The sequence below is a fragment of the Silurus aristotelis genome (genome assembly GCF_946808225.1).
Source record: "Silurus aristotelis genome assembly, chromosome: 3".
NCBI lineage: Eukaryota > Metazoa > Chordata > Actinopteri > Siluriformes > Siluridae > Silurus > Silurus aristotelis.
In genome coordinates, this window is record NC_139576.1 from 8,680,829 (window position 1) to 8,694,420 (window position 13,592).

Genomic DNA, 13,592 nt, shown 5'->3' on the forward strand with positions numbered 1-13,592 from the left:
CAACTGGTAACACTGATGACTTTAGCCTTCCTTATGTACTGGGTTCTGTAGGCTAGATATTGGCACACCAACCAACATCCTGATCTGATAACTAAGTACTATGTAGACTTTTTAATAAGATGCAGTGATCAACTGTGTCAAAAGCCTTATAAAGATTAAGGAAAAGTACTGAACATTCCTTTTTGCCATCTATGGATTCTATAATTTCACTGGTCATTGATAGTACAGTACAATGTTTCCTAAAACCAGATAAAAATCAGTCAAGATGCAATTCCTTTACAAAAAAAAAGTTTCTGTTGTCTATTTATAGTTTTTTTTTTTTTTTGGATATAATACATTTTAATTTGATCACATATTATAATATTTGGCCTTTAACTATTTGTAATTAAAAAATTTCCACCGTTGACGTAAGAAAGCACATACGTATATGGATAAAAGTATTAGGACTGCTGACTTTTGCAACCATGTTGTCCTTCCTTGCCTAAAACAAGCTCCATGAAGATGTAGTTTCAATGGGTTTGGGATTGGCCTGTTATAGAGCACTGACGTCAACCCTACTGACCACCATTGGGATGAATTAGAACACTGACTACACCCCAGGCCTCCTTACCTCACCTACACCAGTACCAGAATTAACTAAAACCCTTGTGGCTGAATGAGCACAAATTTCCACAAAGCACACTCCAAAATCTAGTGGAACATCTTCCCAGAAGAGTAGATGTTCTTATAAAAGCAAATAAATACCAAATGTGAAATGGGATGTTAAAAAAGCACATACGAATCTAATGCCCATGTGCCTACATACTTTTGTTTATACAGTGTAGGCGGTTTTCAGATTTTTGGGCCAGTTTTGTTAGGAAGAGTGAGGTTTAGCAAGAATTTCAGCATCAGAGGTTCCCGACTGCACAGTTTTAATAGTAATATGCCAGCTTTTTTTATGTGAATAAAATATTGCATATTTTACAGGGAGAAGAGGAAAAGGAGCTTGCTGTTATTTTTCTACAGAAGCTGCTCAGAGGCAGATCTGTCCAGAACCAGGTAAATGGGGGAGTGCATGAAAGATTAATGTGCATGAAAGACTTTGTGCTCTATTAACCTTTATAATTCTTGAATTATTATGGACACAGTTAACTATACAAACATGCAGTCTATATACTGTATGTGTGTATGTGAATATGATGACTGGGCTTTTTCTCAGCAATTGATTATAAAGTCTATATGCTGTGTTCCAGATGCTGGAAGGCATACAGAAGCAACTGGAGCAGATCCAGGAGCTGCGCACCACCCACACTCTACAGAAGGAACAGGAGGAACTACAGAGAGCAGATAAACAGGTCACACTGGCCCTGCAGAGAGAGGCAGCAATCTGTGAGAGTAGGGTAAGCAGACAAACAACCTGTTCATTCAGCACTTTCACTGTGAGCCATGCTGCATGATGTGCGTGACTGCAACAGTGAAAAGGACATGTGGCAAGTCACATAACTCACTTCTGCTCCACTTCTTTTCTGTTATAATGCATTCCTGCTGTACATTTTTTTACAAAGATATTATTGTAAGAGAAAACGAAACTGATGTTTCGTCAAAAAAAAAAAAAAAACTGAATGAATCTTCTTCTTCTTCTTAAAACTGAATGAATGAAAAATAATATTATTTCATTAGAATTCAATTGAATTAAAAAGATAAAAAGTAGATTTTGTTTTCCAAATGTAAAATTTGGTTTAGTTAAATATATAATTATGTATATAATTAATTTAGATTAAAAATCTAAATAAAACAAGCAACTTTTTATGAGATTATGTATTTTTGAATATTGGAGGTGTACATATTTATACATGTACAATGCCCTCTATTAACACTTTCACTCTTAGTAAATATGAGAACCTTTAGATCTTTGTGCACCATTATTGACACCCGTGAGAATCAATATGAATAAAACACATTCAAAGTATTTTCCCAATTATACAGTCATGTGAAATAATAAGTACATGTACACCCTCTTTAAATTCTTTGGTTTGTGTATCAGAACATTCAATTCAATTCAATAAATACATTTTTTTATTGGTATAGCGTTTTTACCAATGAACATTGTCTGAAAGCAACTTTACACAGATAATGTGGTAATAAAAAATGAATAAAATGTTCTTTATTAGTGTAAGTTTGTCCCTGTAACATAATAAAGCCCATCTGGTCATTATCATTATCATTAAATTTATTATTAGATAAATTAACAACACAACATATTACACTGTGTCAATATTTATTTTACAAAAATAGAGCCAGATTGGAGAAGCCATGTGTAAAAAAACAGTTACACCTTATCATTCAATAGCTTGTAGAACCAGCTTTAGCAGCAATAACGTGAAGTCGACCTTTTCAGTTTGTTTTGCTGTATAATGTTGCTTCAGATCATTAAGATTTTTTTTTATTTATGCATGCTTTATGCAGCCATGCTTCAGCTCTCAGACAGATAACCTTCCTTGCTTGACAGTTAGTATGAGGTGTTTGTGCTCACATGCTGCCAAATGTGACGCTGTGCAATATGGCCAAACATCTCCACTTTGGCCTCATTTGTCCAAAGGACATTGTTTCCAGAAGACTTGTGGTTTGTTCAGATGCAACTTTGCAGACCTGCCATGGTTTGTTGAGAAAGAAGGCTTACCTTTGGCAATTTTTTCATGTAAAACATACAAAAAATTTTTTATTATCTACAAAATCAAGGTAATCTCAGTCCCCTGACTTAAATAGGAGGTAGTAGCTCGGTGGTTAAGGCATTGGATATTGGATGGGAAGGTCACAGGTTCAAATCCCACCACCACCAGGCTGCCACTGCTGGTCCCCTGAGCAAGGCCCTTAACCCTCCCCTGCTCAGTTGTAAGTCGCTCTAGATGCTGTAAGTCTGCCTAATGCCGTAAATGTAAATAGGTGAGGAGAGTCCACTGGTGTTGAAAATAATCTGCAAAGTACACAAACCATGTAGTTGAGTTGAGTAGAGATAGACTTGGTAAAATATTATATGGTGCTTGACCAGTTAAGATAAAGATAAGATATTTTACCTTGAAATGTAGTGAATTTAAAGTCTCCCCAAATGTAAATTGTAAAAATGTAAAAAATACAGATACGTGAAAAAGCTACTTAAGTACAGTAAAGATTTACATTTGCTGTCCACTGATTACTGGCTACCATCCAAATATTTTTAAAAAAGCATGTCATTGGGGTGTTTTATTCTTCATGTTCTTCTTATTCCATCTCTCACTCTCACTGTTATAAAAGATGTATCAACCTTCTGACTACTCACATTTTAGAATCCAACACTCCTGAATTATAATAACTTCCTTCTCTCAGATGTCTCAGGCTCAGAGCTATGCAGATGGACTTTCACAAGAGGCGATTGGCGAAATGCTGGATTTCCTGGCGAAGGAGCTGGTCCGCCTGCAGGAGGAAAGAAGGATCCATGCTTTCATGCTCCTGGCAGAACGAGACCGCAACCTTCGCGAGGCCAAAGAGAGTGGGCAGAGACAGATGGAGGAGCGGAGACGTAGAGAGGAAGACGAGATCTTTAGACAGGTAAACACATCCTCTCACAACTACTCACAAAGGTGTGAACGATTTGTCAAAATAATTACTGTTACATTTTTTTTTTCTTTTACTGAGGTTTACTGCTATGGAGATACAATGAGAATTCTAGACACCCTTGTTAAAATATGATATAAAAAAATTAACCCAAGATCATGTCAGATCTTTTCCTGCTTTAATGTCATATACTGTAGCAGCAAACTACTAACCAGGTATCCGGCTGTAACCATAAATCATTTATTTTTTTAACATTAATTGTAACGATCCCCGGTGCAAAGCTTTTTTTAAATAAACTTGCATGTTTGTAGTAGGATTTATACCTGGTCTAGTGCCAATTCAATCCAAAACATTGATCTTTGTCTACTTCTTGTCAACTTTGTTTTGTGCTTTGGGGTGTTATTGTGCTAAGCTTCTAAATGAGGCCTTCGGAATGTGTGGCAATTGATAATGAATTAACAATTAATGATTTCTAATTAATCTTAATTAATTGTTAGGGCTTAATTTATTATTTCATTGCAAAACTCTGACTCTTCAAACTTTATACTAATAATCAACAACTATGGGATCATCTATTTCATAGCCATCTCTAAACAGCTGAATAAAGATCTGAAATTGAAGCTCACTGATGCTTATATAAACGATATCAAAGCACTTGCAGATCTTATTTTCTACTGACCAAAATATCATTATGGAAGGTTAGCTATGGATTACTCATCAGAAAGTTGTAAGTATACATGAGAAATGTAAATTGCTCCTGAAGGTTGTCTAACAAATGTAAATAGCTGTTTTACCATAACTTTAGATAAATATTAAATATAATTGCCTTTGCAAAGCATAAACTCAAATGATGATGAGATCCTGCAGGAAGGTTGAACACACCTGGTAGCAGTGAACTGTTTTAATGCACAGTAGCGACTGTACAAATGTGATCTCCATGTTAGAGCCATCAAAAGGAAAATTATATCTAGATAACCCTGATGTCTCCATAACAATAGATACCTAAATAAATAAATGGAATTATTCGATTATTATAACAAAAGAGAAAAAAATTGCCAACTGTTAAGCATGCAGGTGAATCTCTTATGCCTTGTAGTTTTGTGGCAGTTGAAAACAACAAACAAAGACATCCGCTCGATACGCGTTGTCCGCTATGAGTTCGAATGTCCCAAGCATAATCCATAAAGCCTTCGGCAATGAGTAATCCAAGTCGGAAGTGGAATTCGCATATACAGCCGGCGGTCGAGCAGCCACGCGATTGTCCAGCTTGACAATATAACGACCGACAGCCTGTGACTCAAGAACGTGAGTTTATGTAGTCTGATCTTTCATGAGCCACAGCTGTCGGTAATCTTGGGAAGCAGCGTGACTGCTATCGAGGGGGGGTGGCAGGGTGGATCTCTGACAGCTACAGACGGGGGCGTGGCAGGGTGAATCCCTGACAGCTACAGAGGGGGGCGTGGCAGGGTGAATCCCTGACAGTACCCCCCCATCCAGGGGCGACACCTGACGCCCCAAAACCCACCTATGCCAGGCGGGCCAGGGCCCTCCGAGGAAGGCCTCCTTAGACGCCTGGGAGCAACGGAGGCCTGGTGAGCATCCTCTGCGGAGAGCCGGCATGGAACAACACCTTGCAGGAGGATCCGGAACGGAGCCACGCCCTCGGTGCTGACGGGAGGCTGAGTAAAGCCCCTGGCGGGGATTGGAGCCGGAGCGACCTCCATGGCGGGGAACCGGAACTGGACGCCAACCATGACAATGACCGGGGAGTGGAGGACGTCCCGGGCGGAGACCAGGAACGTCGTACCACCCTCTGAGGGACCTGGAGGACCGACGTCGCCGTCAGAGGGACCTGGAGGACCGACGTCGCCGTCAGAGGGACCTGGAGGACCGACGTCGCCGTCAGAGGGACCTGGAGGACCGACGTCGTCCTGAAGAGGACCTGGGGGCGTTCGGTATAGGTCGGTCGTTCTGTCAGGCTGCAGCCGATATAGTCCGATCATTGTCCTTTTATTTCAACAACCATACAACACAAAAACACTCATAAGCCATTGAAAACAACAAACAAAGACATCCGCTCGATACGCGTTGTCCGCTATGAGTTCGAATGTCCCAAGCATAATCCATAAAGCCTTCGGCAATGAGTAATCCAAGTCGGAAGTGGAATTCGCATATACAGCCGGCGGTCGAGCAGCCACGCGATTGTCCAGCTTGACAATATAACGACCGACAGCCTGTGACTCAAGAACGTGAGTTTATGTAGTCTGATCTTTCATGAGCCACAGCTGTCGGTAATCTTGGGAAGCAGCGTGACTGCTATCGAGGGGGGGTGGCAGGGTGGATCTCTGACAGCTACAGACGGGGGCGTGGCAGGGTGAATCCCTGACAGCTACAGAGGGGGGCGTGGCAGGGTGAATCCCTGACACTGTGTATGTAGCCAGGCCAGAAATATCAGAACTAGAAAAATATTCTGAACGAAACAGTGGTTAACAATTCAATAAACAAAGACAAAAGGTATTTGCAAGCTTTCATATGTGTTACTACAGTACTAAGTACTGATTAGCAGGTTGTCCAAACTTATCCATGTGACCCATTAATAATTTTAACAAATCCTTCCACAAAAATAGTTTTTATTTTGCTGCAGTTGTGCTTTTTCTTTTTCACTTCAGAAAATTTCAGCATACAGCTAAGAATGATGCATATATAATTTATTTTGTACTGTGTGCCCACAGATGATGAATGTGCACCAGTCTACAGTGGATCTATACCTGGAGGACGTGATCCTGGACAGCACTGACCAAACGGCCGACACTCAGGCCAGAGAAGAAATACATCGCATGGCAGAGGAGCTCAATAACGTCACCTACGCTATGGAGGAAATGTAAGCAAAAGACCAGTCACTTTACTGCTTCCTCAATCTTACGTTTCAGGACTAGGTTTGCTACACATACCCTAAGAGTTAAACGTGGAGTAATGGGGGGATGTGTTGTGATTTGGGTCCTGAGAGGCACATTGTGAATGTCATATATTGAATATACTTTGTGAAGAGTACGTTGTGGAGAGACCTTACCTTGTAGACTGATTGTGAAAATGTTATTAGTTACAGAATGGCCTTGAAAACCCTAGTAATCCATTAAGTTTTATTTCCATTAGTGTGTTCAGGGTCATAGTGCGGCAGTAATGTAACTTGAGTAATAAGTGGTTTTGAGAGACTGAAAAAATGATTTGTCCTAAAGTATAAAAAAATATATATAACAAAGTGCTAAATGGCTAAATATAGATAAAAAAAAAATTGATCTTTCAAAAAAGTTGTATTGAATCCCCATGCATGCTTTATAAAAATAGTGTAAGATACATGAATGTAGCATAATTATGAGATGATTGTTCTGGATGTGTACAGTATTTAATATATATGTCTTAATTCCTGAAACATTAGACGATAAAAAAAAGAAACACTTAAAATTACTGTGGATAGTATCATATAGAAACCATTAAGATAACTTTGGTCTGCAGTTATTATGACTAGTTCTGCTACATTGGCTTAGGTCTACAACTGGCGTGAACAGGTGAACAGTTTTGCACTCGTTAAAATACAGTTGATAAAAATTTAATGAATGGAAATCCAGGTGTCACCCAGATGATGATGGGTTTGGTTTGGTAGACTCTGAGGTGTCTTTTTCTCATACCATCTTTTGTGGTTTTTCCCTCACCACTATCACCTCCACTCATTAGGGATGCATTTACAGAGATAAACTTATGGGGACGGATTAAAAATATATATATTTTTCAACCTATAAATTTTGTTAACCTAATCTGTTTGTTTCTTTACAGCTATTTTTTGTCAAAGTCCATTGTTTAATACAAATATGTTATAACGGTGAATTGAGTTAAATTAAAGTGTATAAATGTCCAAACCAGATGTACTGATAAAATACCAGACAGGGCTAAGGGCCGGACAGTGGCACCAAATTAAGCAAGAGTAGAACTGAAGACATTATCCACTGGTGTCAACTGGAATTGTGACAATATAAATAATTGTGAAATCACTACTGATGACTGCAACGTTATTTGGTCAAAAGAAAAAAAAGTCCTGTTTGACCTGGTAATCCTACTCAGGTAATTAGATGACAAGTGACCAGCACAGGTCTTGTAATCCAGTCACTCAGACCTCTTGAGGATAAAGACTGGGCTACATTGCATTTGTAGTGTAAATGGCAGCATGTCCTGACCCAAATTTAATAGACCACCATGTCACCATAGTTGTCAGATCTTTAGTGTTTAGTGAAGATACTTTACATTGTTCAGGCTTGCTGTTTGGGTTTAACCTTTTTGACCATGGGCCGCCTTTTTGTGTGGCTTGAGAGGGCAGCAAGAAAGACTAAGAGAAATAGAAGTGGAACAAGAAGGACAAAATATTAAAAGTTTAAGGGCAACCTTCTCTTCTTTCGGCTGCTCCCATTAGGGGTCGCCACAGCGGATCATCCGTCTCCAGACCACCCTGTCCTTTATATCTGCTTCTTTCACACCAAAAAGTTTAAGGGCAACCACTATGTAAAAAAAATTGGGGTCATAAATAGGCAACCGATACTAGGCCAAGGCCAAGGCCAAGGTACTGGAAGTGTGATGGTGAAGGTAGAAGACTTTGTACAGATAAAGACAGATTTATTTAATCTAAACACAGAATTTCTTTACAGTTAATGCTGTACATACTGTACATGACTTATGCACATGCTTTTCCTTTTTTTCCTGTTTGTGTGTGTTTATGCAGGAGGAACAATGTGCAGTCAGAGGAGATTGTAGCTCAACTTGTCTACAGCTTCCTCATTCCTGACATACACAAGTCCACAGTCCGTAACAGAGGTGGGTTCACTCTCCCAGAGCCACAGGCTCGGCTGTTATTATTCAAGTCCTACATGGAACATGTATACAGGCTGACCTATAGCCTACAGACGATTTCTGTTTTAGTATAAAATAAATATATGTATATATGTATTGTGAAGCAGTCATTAGTGTAAAAAATAGAAAGGAATTTTTTTTCATTGTGTTTTCAGCTTTGTGTGCAATTTATTTATATTTAAGTTAGTGTAGTGTATGTGTTTTTCTAAAAGACAGATATAAAATGTAGGGGCACAGTTTAAACGTGCAGGTGAAAACAACGACAGTTGCGACAGAACTACCAGTATTCTGGGAAATGAAGCATAAACATGTAGAAAAGAGTGAATGTCTTATCTTAAAAACTGGCTGGTGAACGAGTTGGAACTTGCAGAGCAGAGGCTAAATGCAAATTTGTAGTTCAGCCCTCTTGCTTACTAGGTCTAGAGCCTCATAATACATAATACATGTAAATAGTTACTAAATGATCTAAATGTTATGTGATCTGCTGGGAGATTTTCTGCTGCGTAAGCTTAGGTTTATTTAAAAGGCAATGTTAATGTATCTAATGTAATCAATCACGTGAATAAGCAAGGATTAAAATGGAGAAGAGGAGAGGTCCAGGAGAAATACTTTGTTTCCGCAATTCTGTGTTTATGTAAATGACTTGAATGCTGTGACGTGAATCCCAGACATGTTCCTGGCCTCCCACATAGATATATTTTTACACCTTTTAATGACTAACTTTACATTGTGTTTAAGAAATGGAGTTAGCTCAATTATAAAATGTTGCAATTTAAATGTTCCATTTATCCTTAATATCCTGCTGTCTAATAGCCATGCATTCCCAGCCATAAACTGTGCTATCAGGCAAATTAGTATTTCAAACTAATTACAGAAATTCATTGGGTGTTCTACAAGCTGGATAATTGCAGTGGCATTGTCACTGAAGTGTCACAATTTGGAGTATAATTGTGTAGTTTTATAGGTCTTAGCATTCTGTTTCCATGGAAAATATCATGTTTGGTTAAAGCCACCAATTACAATTTAATCAGTCTCGGTGGAGTAATTAACGCACTGAACCTAGGTGTTTCACACGTTTCCAACACAGTGATTTGAAATATGTCATCAGCAAACGTGCAAAAATGAAAGTAGAAATCTAGGCTTGCCTGCTTTTTCAACAGTACAGAGGTGATGATAATTATTTTTATACAATAAACAATAAAATCAATAAAATGGGTTAGAATTTCACTCTAGCTATCTACACATAAACTGTACAGTATGTCCAATTGAAAAATTGGCTAAATAAATAGCATAACACAAAGCATTGTCAGCCTGTGTTAAACATACAATATGAGGTGTCTGTGACAAACATGTACTGGAAATTATGGGTAACTTATATGGTACCAAATTATAGTAACAAAACCATTATAGACAGCAAATCGAATGGGTGATTTGAAAAGATTCTTTAATTCATTAATTTTCTCCTTTCTTTAGTGAGACTTTTTGGGATTCCCAGTTATTCCCAAGTCCAATAATAATCCAATTACACTCTCGAGCCAGTCTTGGGCCTGTTTCAGCTCTTCCGATGGGCATTGTTGTAGGGTACCTAAACTACCTCAAATGGCTTCTCTTGCATAGCAATAGTATTAGCTGAGGTTAGCTGAGGTTCTTCATATTTATTAATCCCTTTACATCTAGCAGTGAATTATAAGTCTGTTGAGGTATCTTATATCCACTGCCTGTACTTATGGATTTATTCATTTGGTCACTACATTGTGACCATAGGGATATCAATTGACCAGTAAACCAAGAGACATGATATTTACAGCAACTGTAATGCTGCTCTCTCTTTTTCCCTCACACAAGAATAAGATTCCAAGCTACCTAAATTCCATTACCAGAGGCAACATCTTTTTTTTCCCCCAACCTAAAGCAAGCCTCCCACTGGTTTCTCAAAAATAACAATGGCCTCTGACTTGAAGATGCTCATTCTCATCTTACCCGCATCACACTCAGCAGCGAAGTATTCAAGTGCACTCCAGAGGTTTCCATTCAGATGGTGGGGGCTGATAGGTTCCAGCATGTGAATAGCATATGTTGTCGATAATAATAAGTAAGAAAAATCCACAAATTAATAGTTACTGCTGCAAGAGAGGTATACAGGGACTGTCTCTGATTGAATTGTCCTGAACATCCCCCGCAGAGATCAGCCTAGATATCCTCTCTTTATTTTTTTTCATAACCATGCTCTCTATCATTTTCAGTGAAGCAGAGTGAAAGGAGGCACTTGAATGCAGCACGGACTCTCATCCATGGCACTGACAGCTCCTCTACAAGCCCTGTGCCCCCCTCTCCTCTGACCAGAGCCGCCACCTCAGTGCTCTCTCAGATAGTCGAGCAGGTGGTAGAGACGACACAGGACACCGATCACCATAGTGAAAATGAACAAACTAATTAAGGAATATAGGTAAGAACTAGTCTACATGGTTAAAAATATATAGACAGCTGACCATCTCACTCATAGGTGCTTTAAAAAAATCCTGATTTAGTCCTTCTTTTCTGTTATCATAACCTATTTTCTTATGGGAAAGGTTTCCACTAAACACAAAAGACTGTCTGGTTTTCCAGTTTTTTCCAAAGGTGTTCAGTGGGGTTCAAATCAGTGCTTAAAGAAAATTTTAATGTGGTGTTATGTATATGTTATAGGTAAAAGCCTATTTCTTTCGAAAATGTTTATTATGCTTTCATTAATGTGTTGGGTGTTGTGTTTACTGAAAAGCTGTTTTCTCTTGACCCACAGGTGACGTCTTGCTGAAACATGAATAGTAATAGATCAATCACCAAATAAAACAGTGCATATAGTAATGTGTGTGTGGAAATGGTTTTATATTTAGTAATCTAAATTGCAGGGTGCTTTAATTTGGTTAAAAACAAAAAATTGACAAATGTACTATACCAAGTCAATGGAAGGCTTCAATGTGGTGCAGAAAGACTCGTGCACTTGCACAAATCATTTCTATTATGCTTTCTGGTAGCATGGTCTTCTTGCCTCACAGATCCCACATCTAAAGTGGGAAGGGGAGCTCAGTGGTTAAGCAATTCCCTTAACCTTCAACTGCTCAGTTTTATAAATAAGATGTTGTAAGTTGCTCTGGATAAGTGCAAATGCCAAATACTGTAAATGTAAAGTCCGATTTCCTGAAAAACATTTTGGGTTAACTATCTGAATCTGCCTAAATAATGTGCATTATAGGTAAACAAAAAAAACAGAAATATGCATTTCTTCAGTGCCTCTTCAGAATATATTCCTCCATTCGTAAAAATGTTGGACATTTTTTAAGGTAGATTACTCTTAGATCTTATTTCTACTGAAAAGTGCAAATTGAACTCGGTTTAAAAGCAATAAAACAATAATAACCTTTACACTGCTGCAATTGTAATTTACCAACTGCCAAGTTACATCTGATGCATTAGACATCTGCATTTATCTCAGGTCATATTTCACTTTAGCAATCGCTTGCTTTATCATAGTAGATTGTAAATTTGCATGGTGTATACATGCAGCTTATATGAAAGGAGAGTATATTATACAATGTATATTGATTTTACATACTACAAAGAATGCTGGATAGTGTATGCACAAACCAGCATGTGGGTAAAGATCAAACCTTTTGGCAATTCATTCATGAATTTATTTGCCAACCACTTATCATGCAAGGAACATCATTCCCACACAGTAAAGCATGGTGGTGGGAGCTTTGTGCCATACAACTGTGGTTAAGATCATTGATAGCTTATATTATTAAGTCAAGATCGAAATGTGGAGAGTCTAAGTAGGTACACACTCACCAAAAAATACTGGGTCCTCTGTTAAAGGCAAAAGGTTACAGCATATTAGTTCAGGGGTATGAACACTTTGACTTTGTTTTTTTCTTAAACATTTCCGTTTTATTTTGCGCTTAAATGTTGTGGACTGCTAGATAACATTAAATTTGGAAATAGATCTGAAGTGTTTAGGAAGTGGTGGCTCATAAGTTATGGCTCTGGTTTCTCATCAGGGGTTCAAGCCCCAGCATTGCCAATTGTTGAGGCCTTAACCCCTGTTGCTGACCCTGCACCCTGACCCCTTCCTAGCAAGCAGTGTGTATGTGACAAGTAGAATTCTCTTCTTTTTTTTTACTGTTCAGGTTAGGCTGATTCTTGACATCCAGAATGACCAACGTTTTCTTATTATACAACTAAGCAGTTGAGGAGTAAGGGCCATGCTCAAGGGCCTAACAGTGGCTGGGATTTAAACTTAAAGCTTAACATTTAGAACTCCAACATGTTAACCAGCTAAGCCACCACTTCCCTAATTTATTTATTGTATTATTTTTTTTATAAACCACAAAACTCTGTCACTCTACCAGTGGTGCAGTGGAAATGTTTATATCCAGTCTATTAGCGACTCACTGTTACGGTTATGTAACCACAATTGAGCCTTTTAGGAGAAGGTTTCATCATAGACATATAACTTTAATTTGCACAGATAATGTACTGAAGGTGTCCACTCAGTGAAAGCAAAACATACACAGCTCAATTACACTATTGCTTTTTTTTTTAAGTCAAGTGTTTGAAATAATAATCATGTAGAGAGTAATCATGCCATGTCTCTTCTAGATGGCCAGCACGGTAAACATAGAAGCTGTGTTTGCTTTTACTCAGCTCTCTCATCCAAACCACCCTTTCACTTCATGTAATCAAGAGAACAATGCTCGATTAATTTATTTACATGAAGCAAGCCAGTATTCCTGCATCCCAGATGGTGGAATTCATTCATTTATTCATTCTTTTTTTCTTGTCTTTCTGTTCACCCCTTCTGTCCTTATCTTTTCTTCCATCCTTCTGTCTGTCTTTCCTTCTTGTTGTACCAACCATTAGTAGCAATTCAACTACACTGGTTTTATAGCATGTAGATGCTTTAAGAACACTTTAATAATTTCATCAGTCAGACATCAATTCTAGGAGATGTTTCACTTTGTGATCACGTGCCACAACTGCTACTTATAGGCTGCATGAATCTACAGTCTGGTCTACACAGAAATCAGCCCCAGCCTCTACTCATACTAATCTTTGTATTTTTACTTATGTGCTGCTGGTACTGTTGT

At 38.4% G+C, this 13,592-nt stretch overlaps 1 protein-coding gene across 3 annotated transcripts in view; it reads left to right on the plus strand.

Annotated features, from left to right (window-relative positions):
- The window catches only part of cfap91 (cilia and flagella associated protein 91), a 29,554-nt gene extending 15,962 nt beyond the window's left edge, over window positions 1–13,592 (plus strand). The window contains exons 12-18 of one of the 3 annotated variants that reach the window (XM_083536978.1): window positions 967–1,038; window positions 1,233–1,379; window positions 3,343–3,564; window positions 6,303–6,451; window positions 8,339–8,430; window positions 10,710–10,912; window positions 13,366–13,592. In XM_083536978.1, coding sequence (XP_083393104.1) covers window positions 967–1,038; window positions 1,233–1,379; window positions 3,343–3,564; window positions 6,303–6,451; window positions 8,339–8,430; window positions 10,710–10,903 — 876 coding nt within the window. In that variant the 3' untranslated portion in view covers window positions 10,904–10,912; window positions 13,366–13,592. Of the gene's footprint in view, window positions 1–966; window positions 1,039–1,232; window positions 1,380–3,342; window positions 3,565–6,302; window positions 6,452–8,338; window positions 8,431–10,709; window positions 10,913–11,085; window positions 11,176–11,245; window positions 11,307–13,365 lie in introns of those variants that run through there. The other 2 variants (XM_083536977.1, XM_083536979.1) reach the window with 2 other exon arrangements.